This window comes from Impatiens glandulifera, chromosome 6 (assembly GCF_907164915.1).
Source record: "Impatiens glandulifera chromosome 6, dImpGla2.1, whole genome shotgun sequence".
In the NCBI taxonomy this organism is placed as follows: Eukaryota; Viridiplantae; Streptophyta; class Magnoliopsida; order Ericales; family Balsaminaceae; genus Impatiens; species Impatiens glandulifera.
Genome location: NC_061867.1, coordinates 1,931,385 through 1,947,119, shown reverse-complemented (window position 1 = coordinate 1,947,119; position 15,735 = coordinate 1,931,385). Strand labels below are relative to the sequence as shown.

General features: G+C 27.1%; 1 protein-coding gene across 6 annotated transcripts; it reads right to left on the bottom strand.

Moving 5' to 3' along the window:
- Positions 1-920: 920 nt before the first annotated feature.
- Positions 921-7,179, bottom strand: LOC124942426. 6 transcript variants are annotated; one of them, XM_047482932.1, is made up of 16 exons: positions 7,026-7,179; positions 6,446-6,536; positions 6,164-6,249; positions 5,110-5,182; positions 4,312-4,377; positions 4,073-4,138; positions 3,882-3,961; positions 3,470-3,521; positions 3,321-3,389; positions 2,983-3,050; positions 2,843-2,873; positions 2,654-2,738; positions 2,465-2,572; positions 2,306-2,357; positions 1,993-2,044; positions 921-1,792 (listed from the first exon to the last, which is right to left on the bottom strand). In XM_047482932.1, exons 5-16 carry the CDS (start codon positions 4,345-4,347, stop codon positions 989-991), a joined length of 1,503 nt encoding a protein of 500 aa, XP_047338888.1. In that variant the 5' UTR covers positions 4,348-4,377; positions 5,110-5,182; positions 6,164-6,249; positions 6,446-6,536; positions 7,026-7,179; the 3' UTR covers positions 921-988. The 6 variants fall into 6 exon arrangements, with proteins under 6 accessions (XP_047338888.1, XP_047338887.1, XP_047338890.1 ...); XM_047482931.1 differs by having other exon boundaries at positions 6,446-7,179; XM_047482934.1 differs by having other exon boundaries at positions 921-1,789; positions 6,446-7,179.
- Between the last annotated feature and the right edge of the window lie 8,556 nt (positions 7,180-15,735).

Below are 15,735 nucleotides of genomic sequence, written 5' to 3'. Positions count from 1 at the left end.
TCTAACATTAATGAGATCGGAGATTCTCAATAAGTTCATCGACCACTTTTATTGGTTTCCAAAATAGATCTTTTCTATTGATATAATAATAGCGGTGTCAAATAAACATGTCAATCGTCCGTGATCAATGAATGTTATACGGTTCTTTTCTAGCATAAAATAGTCATAACAGTGACCCGATGTTTCGTGACTATTTGGAATATACTTTAGGAGTTGAGGGTTAGTTTGGAAATCGGACCAGGTCTTGTTTGCTCATCCTTTTATACTATCTTCTAATTCTTATTTATAGTTAGAAATTCCCACGGTTAGGATATGGCATGCAATTAATATGAAACCCAATATTGCATGTCCTAACAATAATGAAAAAAATAAAATTAAATGCATAAGCATGAAATTTATTATTAATAAGAACAAAAAATTATTTTATTTTTACTTTTATAAATAATTCAAGTGTAAATATTTGAACTAAGCTATGAGATGAGTTCATGTTTATGATTAGTATTCTTAAATTTATTTATTTTTTAATCATAATTGATGTAGTTATTTTTAATGATGTGGTTATATAATTAAAATTATTTATTTTCAAAAAAATGATAGGTTAATAATTTAACCTAATATATATAAGTTTTTTTAAAATAGATCTATATAATATGATATAAATATATATATAGGTGAAGAAATCTATTTAATAATAATAAGAGAAAGTGGGTTGGTTCTTTGTTAAAGAAATGAACAAGAATCATTAATAAATGAAGGTGACATTTTAGGTAGTGGTTATATCATTTTAATTTTTTTTTATCTCATTCTTATTTTATATTTTTTTTATATTAATTAAGTTTCAATCATATACTAACTAATTTACAAATATAAAAGAAAATCAAGAAAATAGGCATATTACAAACATGTAACTAAATCCTCAATTATACAAATTTCATCATTCATTACAATATACAGTTGAAAACATACTATTCAAATTTTCAAAAACCAACTAACTCAAGTTTTGCGAAGGAGTGGACGAGGATTCGCCATTTGTTGCAGAAAGTTGAACAGTTTGAGAAACCCGAGCCAGCCTGTTCCTCGATTCGATAATATGAAGTGGGGTCGTGACCTGATCCATCCTGTCCACCGCCTCTATTAATTGAAGCGGGGTTGTGATTCCAGACAACTCCTGTTGTGTTTGAGAAACCTGAGCCATCGGGGTCGTGTGGTGTTGTGTTTGAGAAACCTGAGCCATCTTGTTCCTTGCATTGATCATATGAGGCGGGATCGTGATTCCAGATAACTCTTGTGGTGTTCTCCTACTACTCACCTGTGATGTTGCTGCAGTTGTAGTTGTTACATGAGGTGGCCTCATATGAGGCGGGAACGTGATTCCAGACAACATTTGTGGTGTTCTACTACTACTCGCCTGTGATGTTGCTGTAGTTGTAGTTGTTACATGAGGTGGCCGAGTAATAAACTGCGAATAAGCATCTATGTATTCCTGTCCAGACAAACTTCCTCTCATGCGTCCTGTCGGCCGCCATTTGCGCTCCAACTCAGAAGCTGCTGGAGGCGGTGGCAGAAGAGGCGGAAGCTGAAGGGATGTAAATCGTCTTGACGGTGATGGAGTTTGTACTCGCCTGTCTCGATGGCTTCTCGGGCGAGTAATTGGTCTTTGAAGGATATTCGATGATAATAGAGGTAAAGGGCCAAAAGAGTGCGACAAGGCTTTCGAGACTCTTTGAGCACTAAAATGTGGACTTGTTGAAGATTGGTCAATCGTGGCTGTCCTGTTTCTTTGATCCAACTGCTGCAATAAAATAAAAACTGTTTATTTTCAAAAGTAAAAGAGAAAAAATGAAATTTAACTAAAGAATAACAGGGACCAAGAAGATATAGCAATTTTGTGTTAGAAACTTCTTAGTAATTCTTTAGCACAAATTAGACAACACGACTGACCGAAACCATAAGCACAAGATATATTTATTAAAGAGGACATCGAGTAATAACCTGGTGATGGTTGCATGATTGTCCTTTTACTGGTGTTTTAATACAATTGAAACTGTTACAAAAATATTCAATCAAACACAAATCTGAAATGTGTAGAACAATGACATGACTAGTGAACATGATATGCACGTTCAGTTTGGAGGTTTATGGTTTCATTGTCCATGTGTTGGCATGGGTCAGGTGGGAACTGTCTATATATTTTGAAACAAATATAAGGACATAAAAATATATAGTATAAACTTATTCATTTATTATATTTAAAAAAATGGTTAAAAAAACATACAAATGACGTTTCACACCCTTGATAGCCTACCTTATTGGACAGTTCAATGAAATTCTTGACGCCCCCTTAGCTATTTCAGGGTCTAAGAAGTCACAAGAAACAATGATTAGGATATGTAAACAATCAGCAGAAACATGCTAATTAGGGAGAGATGGAATATTTGTGTCGTATATAACAGTTCAGCCTTACCAGAATCACCAGAATCACGAGAAGTAACTACAGGAGCAACATAATCTTGGACAGCGATAGAAACACTTGAGATTGGACTCATTACAGCAACAATTATGATGGAATTCCCTTAAGATGATAATTAGATACTATCAGCATTCAGAAGAGTTTAGAAAAGGCAGATAAGAATTAAACATCCATCTTATATACCATTGAATTCTCCCACAGCTTGAAGAAGGTTAACACCGTAAGCCATTATTGATGTAACAACTATAGGCATTTGTGGGCCTTTATCCTAAATGACATGGGAACAGTTATATGTGATATCATTATTTGTCCTATTTGCTCAAAATAGTATAACTTAGCATGATCAAAACAATAAATGAAAATGAAACAGACCAAAGTAACAGTAGTTCCATTGAGCAGAAAGCTACATAACAAACAAAGGATTGTTTAGTTAAAAGTAACCATAAAATAACACAATCACAAGGGTATTAGAAAAATGAGAAATGTAGGGAACTAAAAAGAGAAGTTCTTACTTTACTAGTAGGGGATTTATGAGACAAGAAGAGTTCTCCATTAAGTCAGTTCGAGCTACCAAAAATCGCTATATTTAAAATGTAAACGTTATTAAGACCTCAAACTCACTTAGATAATTAGTCAAAGATGTCTAAGTCTCTAGGAGAGATCCAAAAAACTTCAGCATTATTTGTGGTGGAAACCAAAACTGGTATTGAAAACCAAGTAAATTTAATGATATTTATTGACAATTATGGAAAACAAATTTTTGCAGTTATGCAAAACGAATCTTGGGACACTTGACCCAAAATATAAAGAACTTAGCATGCATATCTAAGGTACTTCAAACAATAATTACAATTTCGCCGGTTGGAAACTTCACAGTCCTCGGAATGAAGAAATCCTTTACATAAAACCCATAGCCGGACTACAATTCATAAGAAGGTGAAATTAGTAGTGTGATTAGCACAGAAAAATACATGTACAAAAAAGAGAAGCAGAAATCACCTCTACTTCAATACAAGTCAGGATCTGCTCTATCTTCAGCCAGGGATAGAATCTGAACACATGAAGAGAAATGTTAGCACCGTAGTATCTGAACATTATAAAATTTTAGTTCTAGAAGGATTGGAACAATTATAAATCAAAATAGCTGAACAAATATCATGGCTTGTTTCTAAAGGACGGAAATAAAAGAAAAGTCAAATTATCCTCGATTACAGCAAAAGAACAAGATTGGAAAAAAGAACCATAATTCTTAATGAATTTAAATATATATTTATCAACTGTTCCAGTAAAGTAATCAAATCTTTCAATATAAAAGTAGAAGGTCCTTTGAATGTGTCATGTTTCATATTGTAATATACATATGAAGGTATAAAGACTAAATGACTAACAAAAAATAGAAAAACATCCACACCTGGACATAATTGTTCTTATATTAGAAAGAGTATCATTTCCACTAGAAAATTTATCCCCAACGCAAAAACTGCTTTCTATCTGAATATACAAAAAGAGAGATGTCAGTCACTATAACTATGAGACCTGCAAATATGTCGTAGCAATGAATGTACTATGTACAGTAAGAGCATGACAAAGAGACTTCGACACCTCATTTGTAAGGGTAAGAAGTTCTTCAGAATCATTCGCCAAAAAAAATCCAAATTTACAAGCGTACTGCAGAAGAGAAAACAAGTTTTATATATGTCACTACAACTTTTTTATCTATCAAGATTATTAGAATCTTTTATATGCAGAGTATTTGGGTTTCTCAATTTTAGTCATAATTACAAGTAAGAGGCATGACTAAAAATTGAAGACTTCCAGTAGTAATAGTTTTTCGGAAATACCTTAACAGATAACATCAACGTGAAGATAGATCCCATTATAGATGGGTCATTTTTACATTGGCAAACCTATAAAATGGCACATTATGGTGAAAGGAGAATATTCGAATCAGGAGTTTCAGAAAACCTATACACCATAAATTTCATATTCTTGACACTTCATGAATTTTTAATCGCAGAAACTTGTAACAACTTAGACCGTGTACATGGAGATATACATGCAAGAAAAGCTTCAAAGATCTGGAAGGTGAAAGAGCATGTTATAATTTAGAACAGATAACCCTAGAATGAAAATTGGTATTCAGAAGAAAACCAAATGGAATTCCAAGAGTAAAGAGCTTGTCAATGAAACGGTTGAATCCTGTAACAAGCTGATGAGCCAATAGTACTCAAAATCTACAGTAGTCGGTCTATTATCATGTACCAATCAGTTCAATTGAAATATATATCATTACACTTAGAGGTCAGATTCAAGATCTACCTAGAGATTGTAGTTTCTTTAGATAAATTACATACAAATCCAAGCCAGAATGACATTGAACTTCCTTAGTGTCATTACTATATAGATAGTTATTAACTATTAATAATTATTTAAGAAATCACATGTAACATATTCCACATGCAGAGAATTAAAACAGTTTCAAATGTTTGTGTGATCTTACCAGTTACCAGACATTACTATCATTCACAAAAGATATTACAATTAAGTACAGTTTTTGCCAACATTTAATATTCATCAAATCAAATATAATTAAGAATACTCTTCCAATCAAGAGAAATAAAAAATATGAAGGAATTAACCTGTTTTATTACTGCGGGTAACACTTCAACTCTTTCAGGGATAGTATTTGTTGAAACAAAATAGTCAATATCTCTGTATTTACCAAACACATTCAGTGAATTACATTGAATATACACAATATGTTATGATAAATATATTTCTTGTTGCCAAATAAATAGATAAAGGAAACTTTACTGAAAAAAAAAAATAGTATTCAATAGATGCTCCTACACAAAGGAATTTGAACATAAATAGTCAAAATGAATCAAGATCGTTGGATCAAATGTGCAAGTCTATACACAACAAGAAAAAATAAACTTGCTCAAATTCATTGACTATAATATTTAAATATGCAAGCATCATTACAAGGATGAATCATAGAATAAATTGACCATAATCATTGATTAGTCGGACATCATCACATGAGAAAACCCCAAATTCAATATACATGACATATTTGAATTCATCATTCAGTTTAGTATATATATATTATTAATAAAAACACATTTAGTATTACCCACAAAATTTGTGGCAATGCTTATTTTCTATTAAATAAGATGTAGGAAATGGTGTTCACCTTTCAAATGTGTGCAAAAATCAACCTCTATAGTTCATGTTATGTACTAGAAAATTCTTTTTTCATTCTTATTGAGTAATAGCCTATAGGGAATGGTCTAGTCCCACAAATCGCCTGGGAACATGGGGATCACAAACTCATTTATGAATGTAATAAATGGGACAGAAAACTATGAAAATTGCATGCAACAGAAAGCTTTTCTCCAATGCTTTTAACTTTTCTTGATCATATATAAGATTGGGTTACTTTACATTATTTTTGAAGTCCCGTGCCTATAATTCCATATTCCGCTTTAAACAACAGTGTTGAAGAAATATTTACTACTCAAATAACAGTGTCAAAGAAATGTTGCTATACATATTGTATCTTATATATCAACAAAACAAAAGCTAGTGAAGATGATGAGATGTGATTGACAAGAAGAACGAGATGAGACAGAGGATAAACTCAAACTGAAATTTGACATCTAAAAATGTGTACAAACAGGTATTCTTTACCATGTATATGTGTCTTCTTTACCATCGTTACATGTGGCTTCCCATAACTTGTCATCTACCATTGAAATATTCTTCCAACACAACCTCTGTTTCCAATGCGTAACAATCATCTTATATTGTAACACAAAAATACGATTTGTGAATGTTGCTATACATATTGTATCTTATGTAATCAACAAAACAAAAGCTAGTGAAGATGATGAGATGTGATTGACGAGAAGAACGAGATGAGACAGAGGATGATAAACTCAAACTGAAATTCGACATCTAAAAATGTATTACCATGTATATTTGTCTTCTTTACCATAGTTAGATGTGTCTTCCCATAACTTGGCATCTACCATAGAAATATTCTTCCATTCCAACACAACCTCTGTTTAACCATCATCTTATATTTTAACACAAAAATAAGATTTATGAATCACATTATATTTAAACAAGATCATTCACATTATATTTATATCAGTTAACGTGTATCATACTGAATAAGAAAACATAAATACAGTATATATTTTACAAACCCTAGATCAACCTCTTGTTGAGTCAATCAATCCAATACCTGAGAAGAACTAAGAAAAAGAAAAAGCTAGGACGAACTATCAGAAGTTGAGAAATAAGCAATAGAGCATTTGGATCATTCACAATGAGGATATCTCCAGTAAAGTTTATACAAATCAGTTAGCGTGTATTATCATACTGAATAAGAAAACATAAATACGGTATACATTTTACAAACCCTAGATCAACAACCTAGTGTTAAATCAATCAATCAATCCAATACCTGAAGAACTAAGAAAAAGCTAGGGCGAACTTTCAGAAGTAAGCAATAAGCACTTGCGATCGGATTTTAAGTAAATGTAACCTGGCGAGGGTTAGGCAGAGGTCTCTGAACTCAGTAGAGTCGACTATCTTGTTTGGATCGTGAGCGATTATTAACAAACGGTCGGAGGCGGTGGCTATTCGCCGTAAATCGATCGGAAAATCTTCGTTCTTCATCTTCCTTCTCTGGTTTCCACTTTTTCTTTCAAATGACTGTTATACTTTTTACTTCTTTTTTTTTTTTTTGGCGGTTCAAGTTATTCAAAACGACGTATTTTTTCTTGGGCTTGAGCTGAATTGGATTGTACTGGAAGCTTGGAATTTATGTTAAAATAAAATTATCTGATTTTTTTTTATAGAAAATAACTTTTTAAAACTTAAATTACATGCACAATTGATATTAAGAATATTTTTTAAATAGGTAATAGGTATTATTTTTCATGTAATTTAATTAGTTTAAATATCTTTTTATATATAATTTTTTTGAAATATTTATATTTGTTATAAATGGTTCATTGTAAATTTATTTTTATTTGAAATTATTAGACTATTTCAAACGGAACTAAATGAAAAATATAATTTTAAATATGAACAAATTTAATTATATGATATAAATTTAAATTAGAACTTATTTTACTTCTAAACTCAACTCACTCGTCTTTAAATTAAATTACATTTATTCTCGTTATGGAATAACCGTTATTTTGGTACAAGACATATCTAATCAGGGTCATTCAAGTATATTACGGATTTGAATTACGATATCATATTTTATATTTCGTAATGTTAATGTCGCGTTTCAATATTTTCCAATTTGCAGGGACATGAAAGGCCGCCAAATATATCATTGATCGATTTCATCCACATATTTTTTTCGAATTTAATTTGAGGACTTAACTCTTATAAAGGCTAATTTAGTCGGCTGTTCATGGGCTTGGTTTATGGGATTGATCTGAATTGGATTGGAAGCCTGGAAGTTAGTTAAGATCAAGCTCACCTTCAAAATAGAAAAAACAAACTAAAATTTAGTCTGATTTTATTTATTTATTTATAAAATACATATTTTACAACTTAAATTTGATGGGGATTTATATACTCCAGTAATAAACTAACTATTAAGAATATTTTTGAAATAAATTTATTGACACTAAATTTTAAAAATTATTAATAGGAATTTTAAATTAATCAAATATTAAAATTGAGACTTTTTAGAGAACTGTAAGGAAAGAAACTGATATTGAATTCCCTAAGGCAAAACTCTTAATTAGATTATGATCAATTGAAATTTTGGACTTCTAGTAATCACAATTTGGGAAGAAGTTTTTTCTTATTGATAAACAAATAACAACAAATAAAAAAAATTCATGTCACTAATTTAATTATCAAATTTCAGCGAACGGAGGATTTTATTTTGAATTCTATGAAATTCGGTAGTCAAAATCTTTTATTCGCTGAAATTTGATAGTTAAATTAGTGACATAATTTTTTATTTTAAATGTCACGTAAAAATAAGTTAGCGGCATTAACACTTCGTTTTATAACATGATAATTCAAATCGTTTTTAAATTGGTATATATAACTGTGTACTCTTTTTTGTAAGATATTCTTTTGTAAGGTCTTGTTTGGATTGGGGTTTTTGAAAAAACTTAGAGGTAGAAAAAAATATTGATGGTGGATGATTTTAAGAATATTATGATTATTTTTGATAAAAAAACTAAAAGGTATTGATATATATAAATAAAATAAAAAATAATAATTTAAAATTGAAGGTATTTTAGTATTTTGGTTAATTAAATGAGTGATGTGATTGTTGAGAAGTGATTGATTGAAAAACTGATTTTGTATGAATTATTTGAAAAACCTAAAAAAACAATGCCTAAGAGATTTAAAAACAATCCATTGAAAATATTACAAACATTTTATATTAAAATTCACTTCTCATGTAAATAAACTAAATTTTACTTTTTATCTTAACAATTTATACACAAATTTACATGTCTAATCATATATATTTTTAATTAACATTGAGGGATATTGTTATTGCCATAACTTATATATTCAACTTTTATTGAAGTCTAGAAAAGTCTTTTTGTTAATTTATCTTAAATTTTTAATATTATGTTATTTTGTAGATGAGGGTGAATATTGAAAAAAAATAGTAGGACATGTTATTCTCATAATGCAATGTATAATATAAAAATAATACATAAGACCATAAGAAATTAAATAATTAAATTGATTGGCTAACAACTCCATTTAGACTATATAATTTTCAAGCCGTAGAAAAGGAAATATGATTGAATGACCCTTAATTAAAAGAAGTTTAATAATGGAACCCTTAATTTATATTCTTCCTTATCAATTAAGTCACCTTAATAATATATATTTAAATGGTTTTATCAAGTGACCTAAGCAAATTTGTGATTATATTCTTATTTTCATTTATTCCTAAAAGTCTATACCTAATGGTTAATGATAAAGATTTATCAATCTAACTATGTACAACAACATAGGTTATATATGAACATAACCAATTTTCTATTAAAAGTTAGATCAATTGGCACTTTATGAGCCAAACTAATATTTAATACGATTGTTGCGACTCTTAATCATCACTAATTTATGTATTTCCTTATAGTTTTATATGACTCTTTATTCTAAATATATAACCATGACTTAGGATCACGGTTGGTTCGATCCAACCGTGATGCAACAATTAAAATATGCTTTTCTTAAAGATTTGAGAACCCTTATTATAAAAAAAGGTAAACAATTAAACTAAGTTACTTTTATTAATTTTTACTATAAATTATTATACATTTGTATACCGTTTAAAAAACGTAACAAATTTAAAAAAATAAAAGTTACATGAAACCCCATAAATATTCAATCTTGAAGTGCGATTCTCGATAAGATATATTTTAGTTAATTAAATTTTTACAATCACAGTTCTAAGTTTTATTTAAATCATTTTGTGTAAAAATAAAATTTAAAACTTTTGATTAGACCAAATTCTTCTTACTTTATTATCCAATTAGTTTAATTAAACTTGACCAGTTAATCTCTCAAATTTTAACTATTTTAGTTACTTAAATAAGTCTACAATAATACAATTTTGAAATTATAAAAATAAAACTTGAAACTTGACCTTTTCAAAAAATATATAAATAAAACTAAAACTTAAAATATCATATTGTTTTAATTTCAATCATTATTATTTTAAGTAATCATTGAATACCTAATTCCAATTATGTTAAAATCAAACATAATCTTGAAGGTATTTATAAATAAAGAAAAAAGATAGATAGTTTTTCTTCTTCTTTAGCAAAAACACTCTAAAACCTTTTCTTTTATTAATATATATAATTTTTTCAAAATAATTCAATAAGATTCCAAAATAATCATCAATCACCCTCCTAACTCTTATAAAATGGAGAGGGTAAAATGGAGAGAGTGATCCCTCTTATAGCCTAACGAGGAGTGGATATCTTCAGCCTCACTAAGGTCATGAGTTCGAGTCTGGTACAAGTTTTGCGTCTGATTAAATGATAAAATGTGTTTAAGAACTATTTAACTCACTTATAAGAATTATTCGCATTCTAAATGAGAAACGTAACTTAACGTTTTAAATATAATAATAATAAAAATTGAAGAAAAAAAAAATGATTGGCTATAAAATAGAATGGGTTACAGTAAAATGAGTATTATTTAAATTTTTATATAAAAAAATTATAGATGGAATCTTGGAAAAATACAAAAGTAGTAGTTGGTGAGTAAATTGACTTGCAATTTTATGGTGGGCCAGTATTGAGTAATGGGCTTTGCGTCTAAAGATCTTGAAAGGCCCACCTACTCTTCAAACTTCAAACGTTCTAGAATCTTTATCTAAATGTAAAAATTAAAACTAAATATCACCCTTAAATAAATAAATAAAATATACAAGTTAGATGGGCAACTAGATAAAAACTAGTAAAAATAGTATAGTTTAAGAAATAAAATAATTTTTTAAGATAAGAACAACTTAAATAAAATAAAATAAAATAAAATAAATATGTAATTTATGGAGAATAGTTTCTGATTTAAAAAAAGGGTAATAATAAAAAATAGGTTTGAGAATTGAGATATTAATTAAATGAATTATGTACTGAATCATGGGTTTTCTTTTGTTTGGTTGACCTAAAATGTTTTGACAAATGCCTAAATATTGAAAATTAAAAAGGTATAATATATATTATTAAGTGAACTACTATTTTTCTTTGACTTAATATTATTTGGGATTATTTAAAATTTATTTAATTATTATTTTAAACTGAATAAGTGATTTTATTTAGATAAAAAAAATTGTGATTTTTAAGAAATAAAAAAAAAATTAAGTTTTTATTTAACTTCAATACATTATTTTGTAATCTTATCTTTTATATTTATCATAAAATAATTTTATAGAAAATAAGAATAGTGAAATATTTTCATTATTTTTATAACTGTTTTTTTTGTATGATTGGAAGTTAATGATCATGCAATATATATACTTTTTCATAAAATTTTCCATAAATAATTAAGATATTTTCAAATAATATTTGAAGATTTCATATATAGTTTTTTTATAAATAGTCAAACTCCTCTCACAGCCTTGACCTTCTAAATTAGTTTTCTTCATATATAAATTTATTATATTTCTAAAAACTGAAAAAAAAATTAACAAAAATTGTCATCTCATTTATTTATTTTATATTATTTACCATTAACTTGGCAGAAAATATATTTTTTTAATAGGATAATTGTCTCATTTTTCATACACTTTTATCATTTTCAATTTTTTTAATCTAATTTATTTTTTATAAATGAATAATTTGAATCTAGCTAACCCTACATCACATTTATTGCGGGTTCCACATTTTTGTAACTTATTTTTTTTCCTTTTTTATTAATTTTTTTATTAAAGGTTTTGGTAGACCATTGTTTTCGTCTGAACAATGTGCCCCTTTTTTCCATATTACTATATTTAATAGATTGATTCCTACACCTTTTTTATATAATTATTTTTTTCAATGTATCAATAAATTTCATACGTACATTTTTAAATATGTCATAATCAAAATTTTCCGAATAGCAAACTTTTATTTATATATATATATTAGCTTAGTATACAAGTTCCTCAAGGAAAATGAAAATCAAACAATATATTATAACAACATAAGAAAAAAAACAAGTATAACCTTAAACAAAAGAATACAATATTCAAGATCAAAATTACTAAAGAAACGTTAATTTGGTGTTGATCAAAGATGAGAATCTATAAATAATATATATATATAAAAATCCATCAAACGTTGTTCACAAATCATGTTCGGACTAGTTTTCAGATAAATATCAATATTAAATTATGGAATGTAAAAAACCGCTAAAGTGAAATCCGCTTCTTTTCATTCATAAGGATGACAGCGCGAAGTCGTTTTTATTTTTTAATTAAAGAGAACTATCTTCTAGTTGAAATCGATAACCCATGATTTTTTTTGTTTTTTTAAGTCGACTCTTACCATTGAGCTACCCCTTGGTAAGAGTCAGCTTAAGTGACTAAAATTTCTCACCAACAAACAAAATATTGATAAAAAAGAACCAAATGCATAAAATATTACTTTCTATTTTAGTGTTATGTTTATAACTTATAAATATTCATTCAACCAAGCAGACAACAGAAAGAAAGAGACGCGAACTTTAGCGTGAAAAAACCTTCAACAAAAGTAAAAAGCACGGGACTCTTATGTCGCTTAAACCCTCCACTATATATAATATCTTTTATGATGGATAATACATAATTATTACAAAATAAGATTTATAATCAAAAAGATTACCTAAATATTTAAGAACTATCTAGAAAGAGAAGAGAAAATGAGTTTTCTCTCAAACTTCTGTGTATTGTCTGAAACCCTTGTTGTCTATAATAGTATAGAATACTATATAACATTGGATTGAACACCTCAATACAAGCATAACATAAAATCTAACATTGATCAATAACGTTATCGATTGTCTCTACTGGTTTCCAAAAGAGATATTTTTTATCGTCATAATAATAGTGTTGTGAAGTAACGTGTCAATCGATCACAATCAATGTCGTACAATTCTTTTCGAGCATAATAGTCTACCATAAAATAATCAAAATAGTGATCATTGACTCAATCCAACCGAACTCATAGTTTATATCCAAACATTTTGACCGACGATTGATTTATGCATCAATCACTCCATATCAATCATGTTTAAAGTATGTTTCAAATCGGAGTCACTCATTATAAATGCAAAACATATTAAAATATCACATTTTTTTTTAGGACACTTAATGATTTTTTTCTACTTGATTATTTTGATGCTTCTATTTATAAGGGTTGGTTGTGTTGTGCATTATTTTCATTATTATTGTTATTAATAATTTGCAATCAAAATACTTGGACAATTTCGGTACTATCATTTGAAAATAAAAGGTTTTGTGACTATTCGGAATATACTTTAGGAGTTTAAGGGTTAGTTTGGAAATCGTTCCAGGTCTTGTTTGGTCATCTCTTTGTGTCTATCTTCTTTTAATTTATAGTTTGAATTCATATGGCATGCAATTAATATGAAACCCAATATTGCATGTCCTAACAATAATGAAAAATGAAATTTATTATTAATATAGCAAAAAATCATATATTTTATTTTACTTTTATAAATAATTCAAGTGTAAATATTTGAACTAAGCTATGTGTTCATGTTTATGATTAGTATTCTTAAATTTATTTATTTCTTAATCATAATTGATGTAGTTTTTTTTAATGAAGTGGTTATATAATTGAAATTATTCATTTAAAAAAAGAGTAGTATAATGATTTAACATAATAAATATATTTTTTTTTTAAATAAATTTATACAATATGATATAAATAATAATGGTTTAAATAACGAGATTAATTAATCATTATATATGTATGACCATACACAGCTTGATGCAATGGATTTATTTAAAAAATAATACATACATACATAACATTGTAGTATTAAATATATATGGTAAAAAGTTAATATAATAATAATAATAATTTTTTATTCAATAAATATGATAAATTTAATAAGTATACACAAAAAAAAATATTATTAGTTCATAAATATAATTAAATATAATATTGTTTTTATTTAATTATTAATTATAAAATTATTGGACTTGTTTTGAATCACTTACTCTGTGGATGTTGTTAAGGCCACTAATTTCATTTATTATTATTATTATTATTATTATTATTATTAACAATATTTTTTTTAACGTGGAAATCAGTTATCCATTCATTTCTAATGTGACAGTCAATTAATGTCAATATAAAGCTATCATTGAACTTAGGGCTTCTTTTATTTCTGTAAATAGAAAATTTGTATTTTTTATATAATCTATTTTATTGGAAAATAATAAGACATAATAGCCAACAGGGTCCAATTGTTAACTGCTATAAATATATTATGAGTATCTTTTGAAATTGCAAAAGTTGAAAAATAAATAATATAGATTGAGATTTTCATCCACTAAATATTTGTCAGATTTTGAACTCATAATCAATATGATAAAACTTGCATTTAATAGTAAAGAATACATCTAAACTGGAAAAATTATATTCCAAAAATAATTCATTACAAACTATAACACGTTTTTGTTAAAAGTATTTAATAAAGCTTAAAATAACCAAAAAAAAAAATGCATTTAATTTCATTCTCCCACTAATAATTTCACTTTCTTATCATCATTTATTATTTTTTCTTTTTTCTATTAATATTTATCTATTGTATTTATTAATTTGTAAATATATATATATTTATATTTTTCATCTTTTTTTAATTTTTTTAATTTTTTTTTTAAAATTAGATATGCTAACATGTCCCTTGCAAATGTAATAATAAAATATATCAAGAAAAAAAAATTACCGTAAAAATTTGATAATATTTTTAATTATTCTCAAATATATCTAAATTAACCACAACTTTCGACTCGACAATTCGAACACTTTGACAAATTAAGGATCATTATCATTATAATTATAATTATATATATATATATATAAATTAGTTAATTAAAAAATTGACACATATATTGTTAAAACGTACCGAGTTCATCAAATTTGGTGTTGCATTTAAAATATAAAGTCTTATTAACCTAATTGGTTAGAGAGTTGTACTTGTTTTTGTTATGTTGCAAATTGGAAATATACGTATACCATTTTTAATTTTATTTTTAACCGTTTTAATTTTATTGGCGGGTCAACCCAAAATCCGATCAAAATATTCCTTTACTCTCATATATATATATATATTCAAATTAATCACAACTCTCGACTCGACCATCCGAACACTTTAAAAATTAAGAATCATATTATATATATATATATAAATTTTTAATTAATTTTTTTTATACAAACTTCAATGATTAGATATATTCTAAAGCTTTACCAATAATATTGGAACAATTGTAAATCCAATGGTCTATTTGTCACACATAACTAAATTTAGAGGTATATTTAATATTTTCTTATCTTCTCCTTCACCTTCTTATATTTACTATTTTCATCTCCATCTTCCACTCTTTCTCTCTCCAAGATTCTCCATAGACCAGAGAGAGAAATATAAAGCTCAAATTTCTCTCTCTATATATATATCTCTTCATAGAATGTATGTATATAGATGGTAAGAAAACTTTGTGTCTCATTCGGTCCCCATTTTTGTTCAGTGACTCT

Excerpts from the sequence above, each read along its gene's own strand:
- LOC124942426 (XM_047482931.1), bottom strand. The coding sequence starts at position 4,347 with ATGGGATCTATCTTCACGTTGATGTTATCTGTTAAG. Across the intron at positions 3,390-3,469 it reads TGACTTGTATTGAAGTAGAG|TCCGGCTATGGGTTTTATGT; the intron begins GTGATTTCTGCT and ends TATGAATTGTAG. Across the intron at positions 1,793-1,992 it reads AATCATGCAACCATCACCAG|CAGTTGGATCAAAGAAACAG; the intron begins GTTATTACTCGA and ends ATTTTATTGCAG.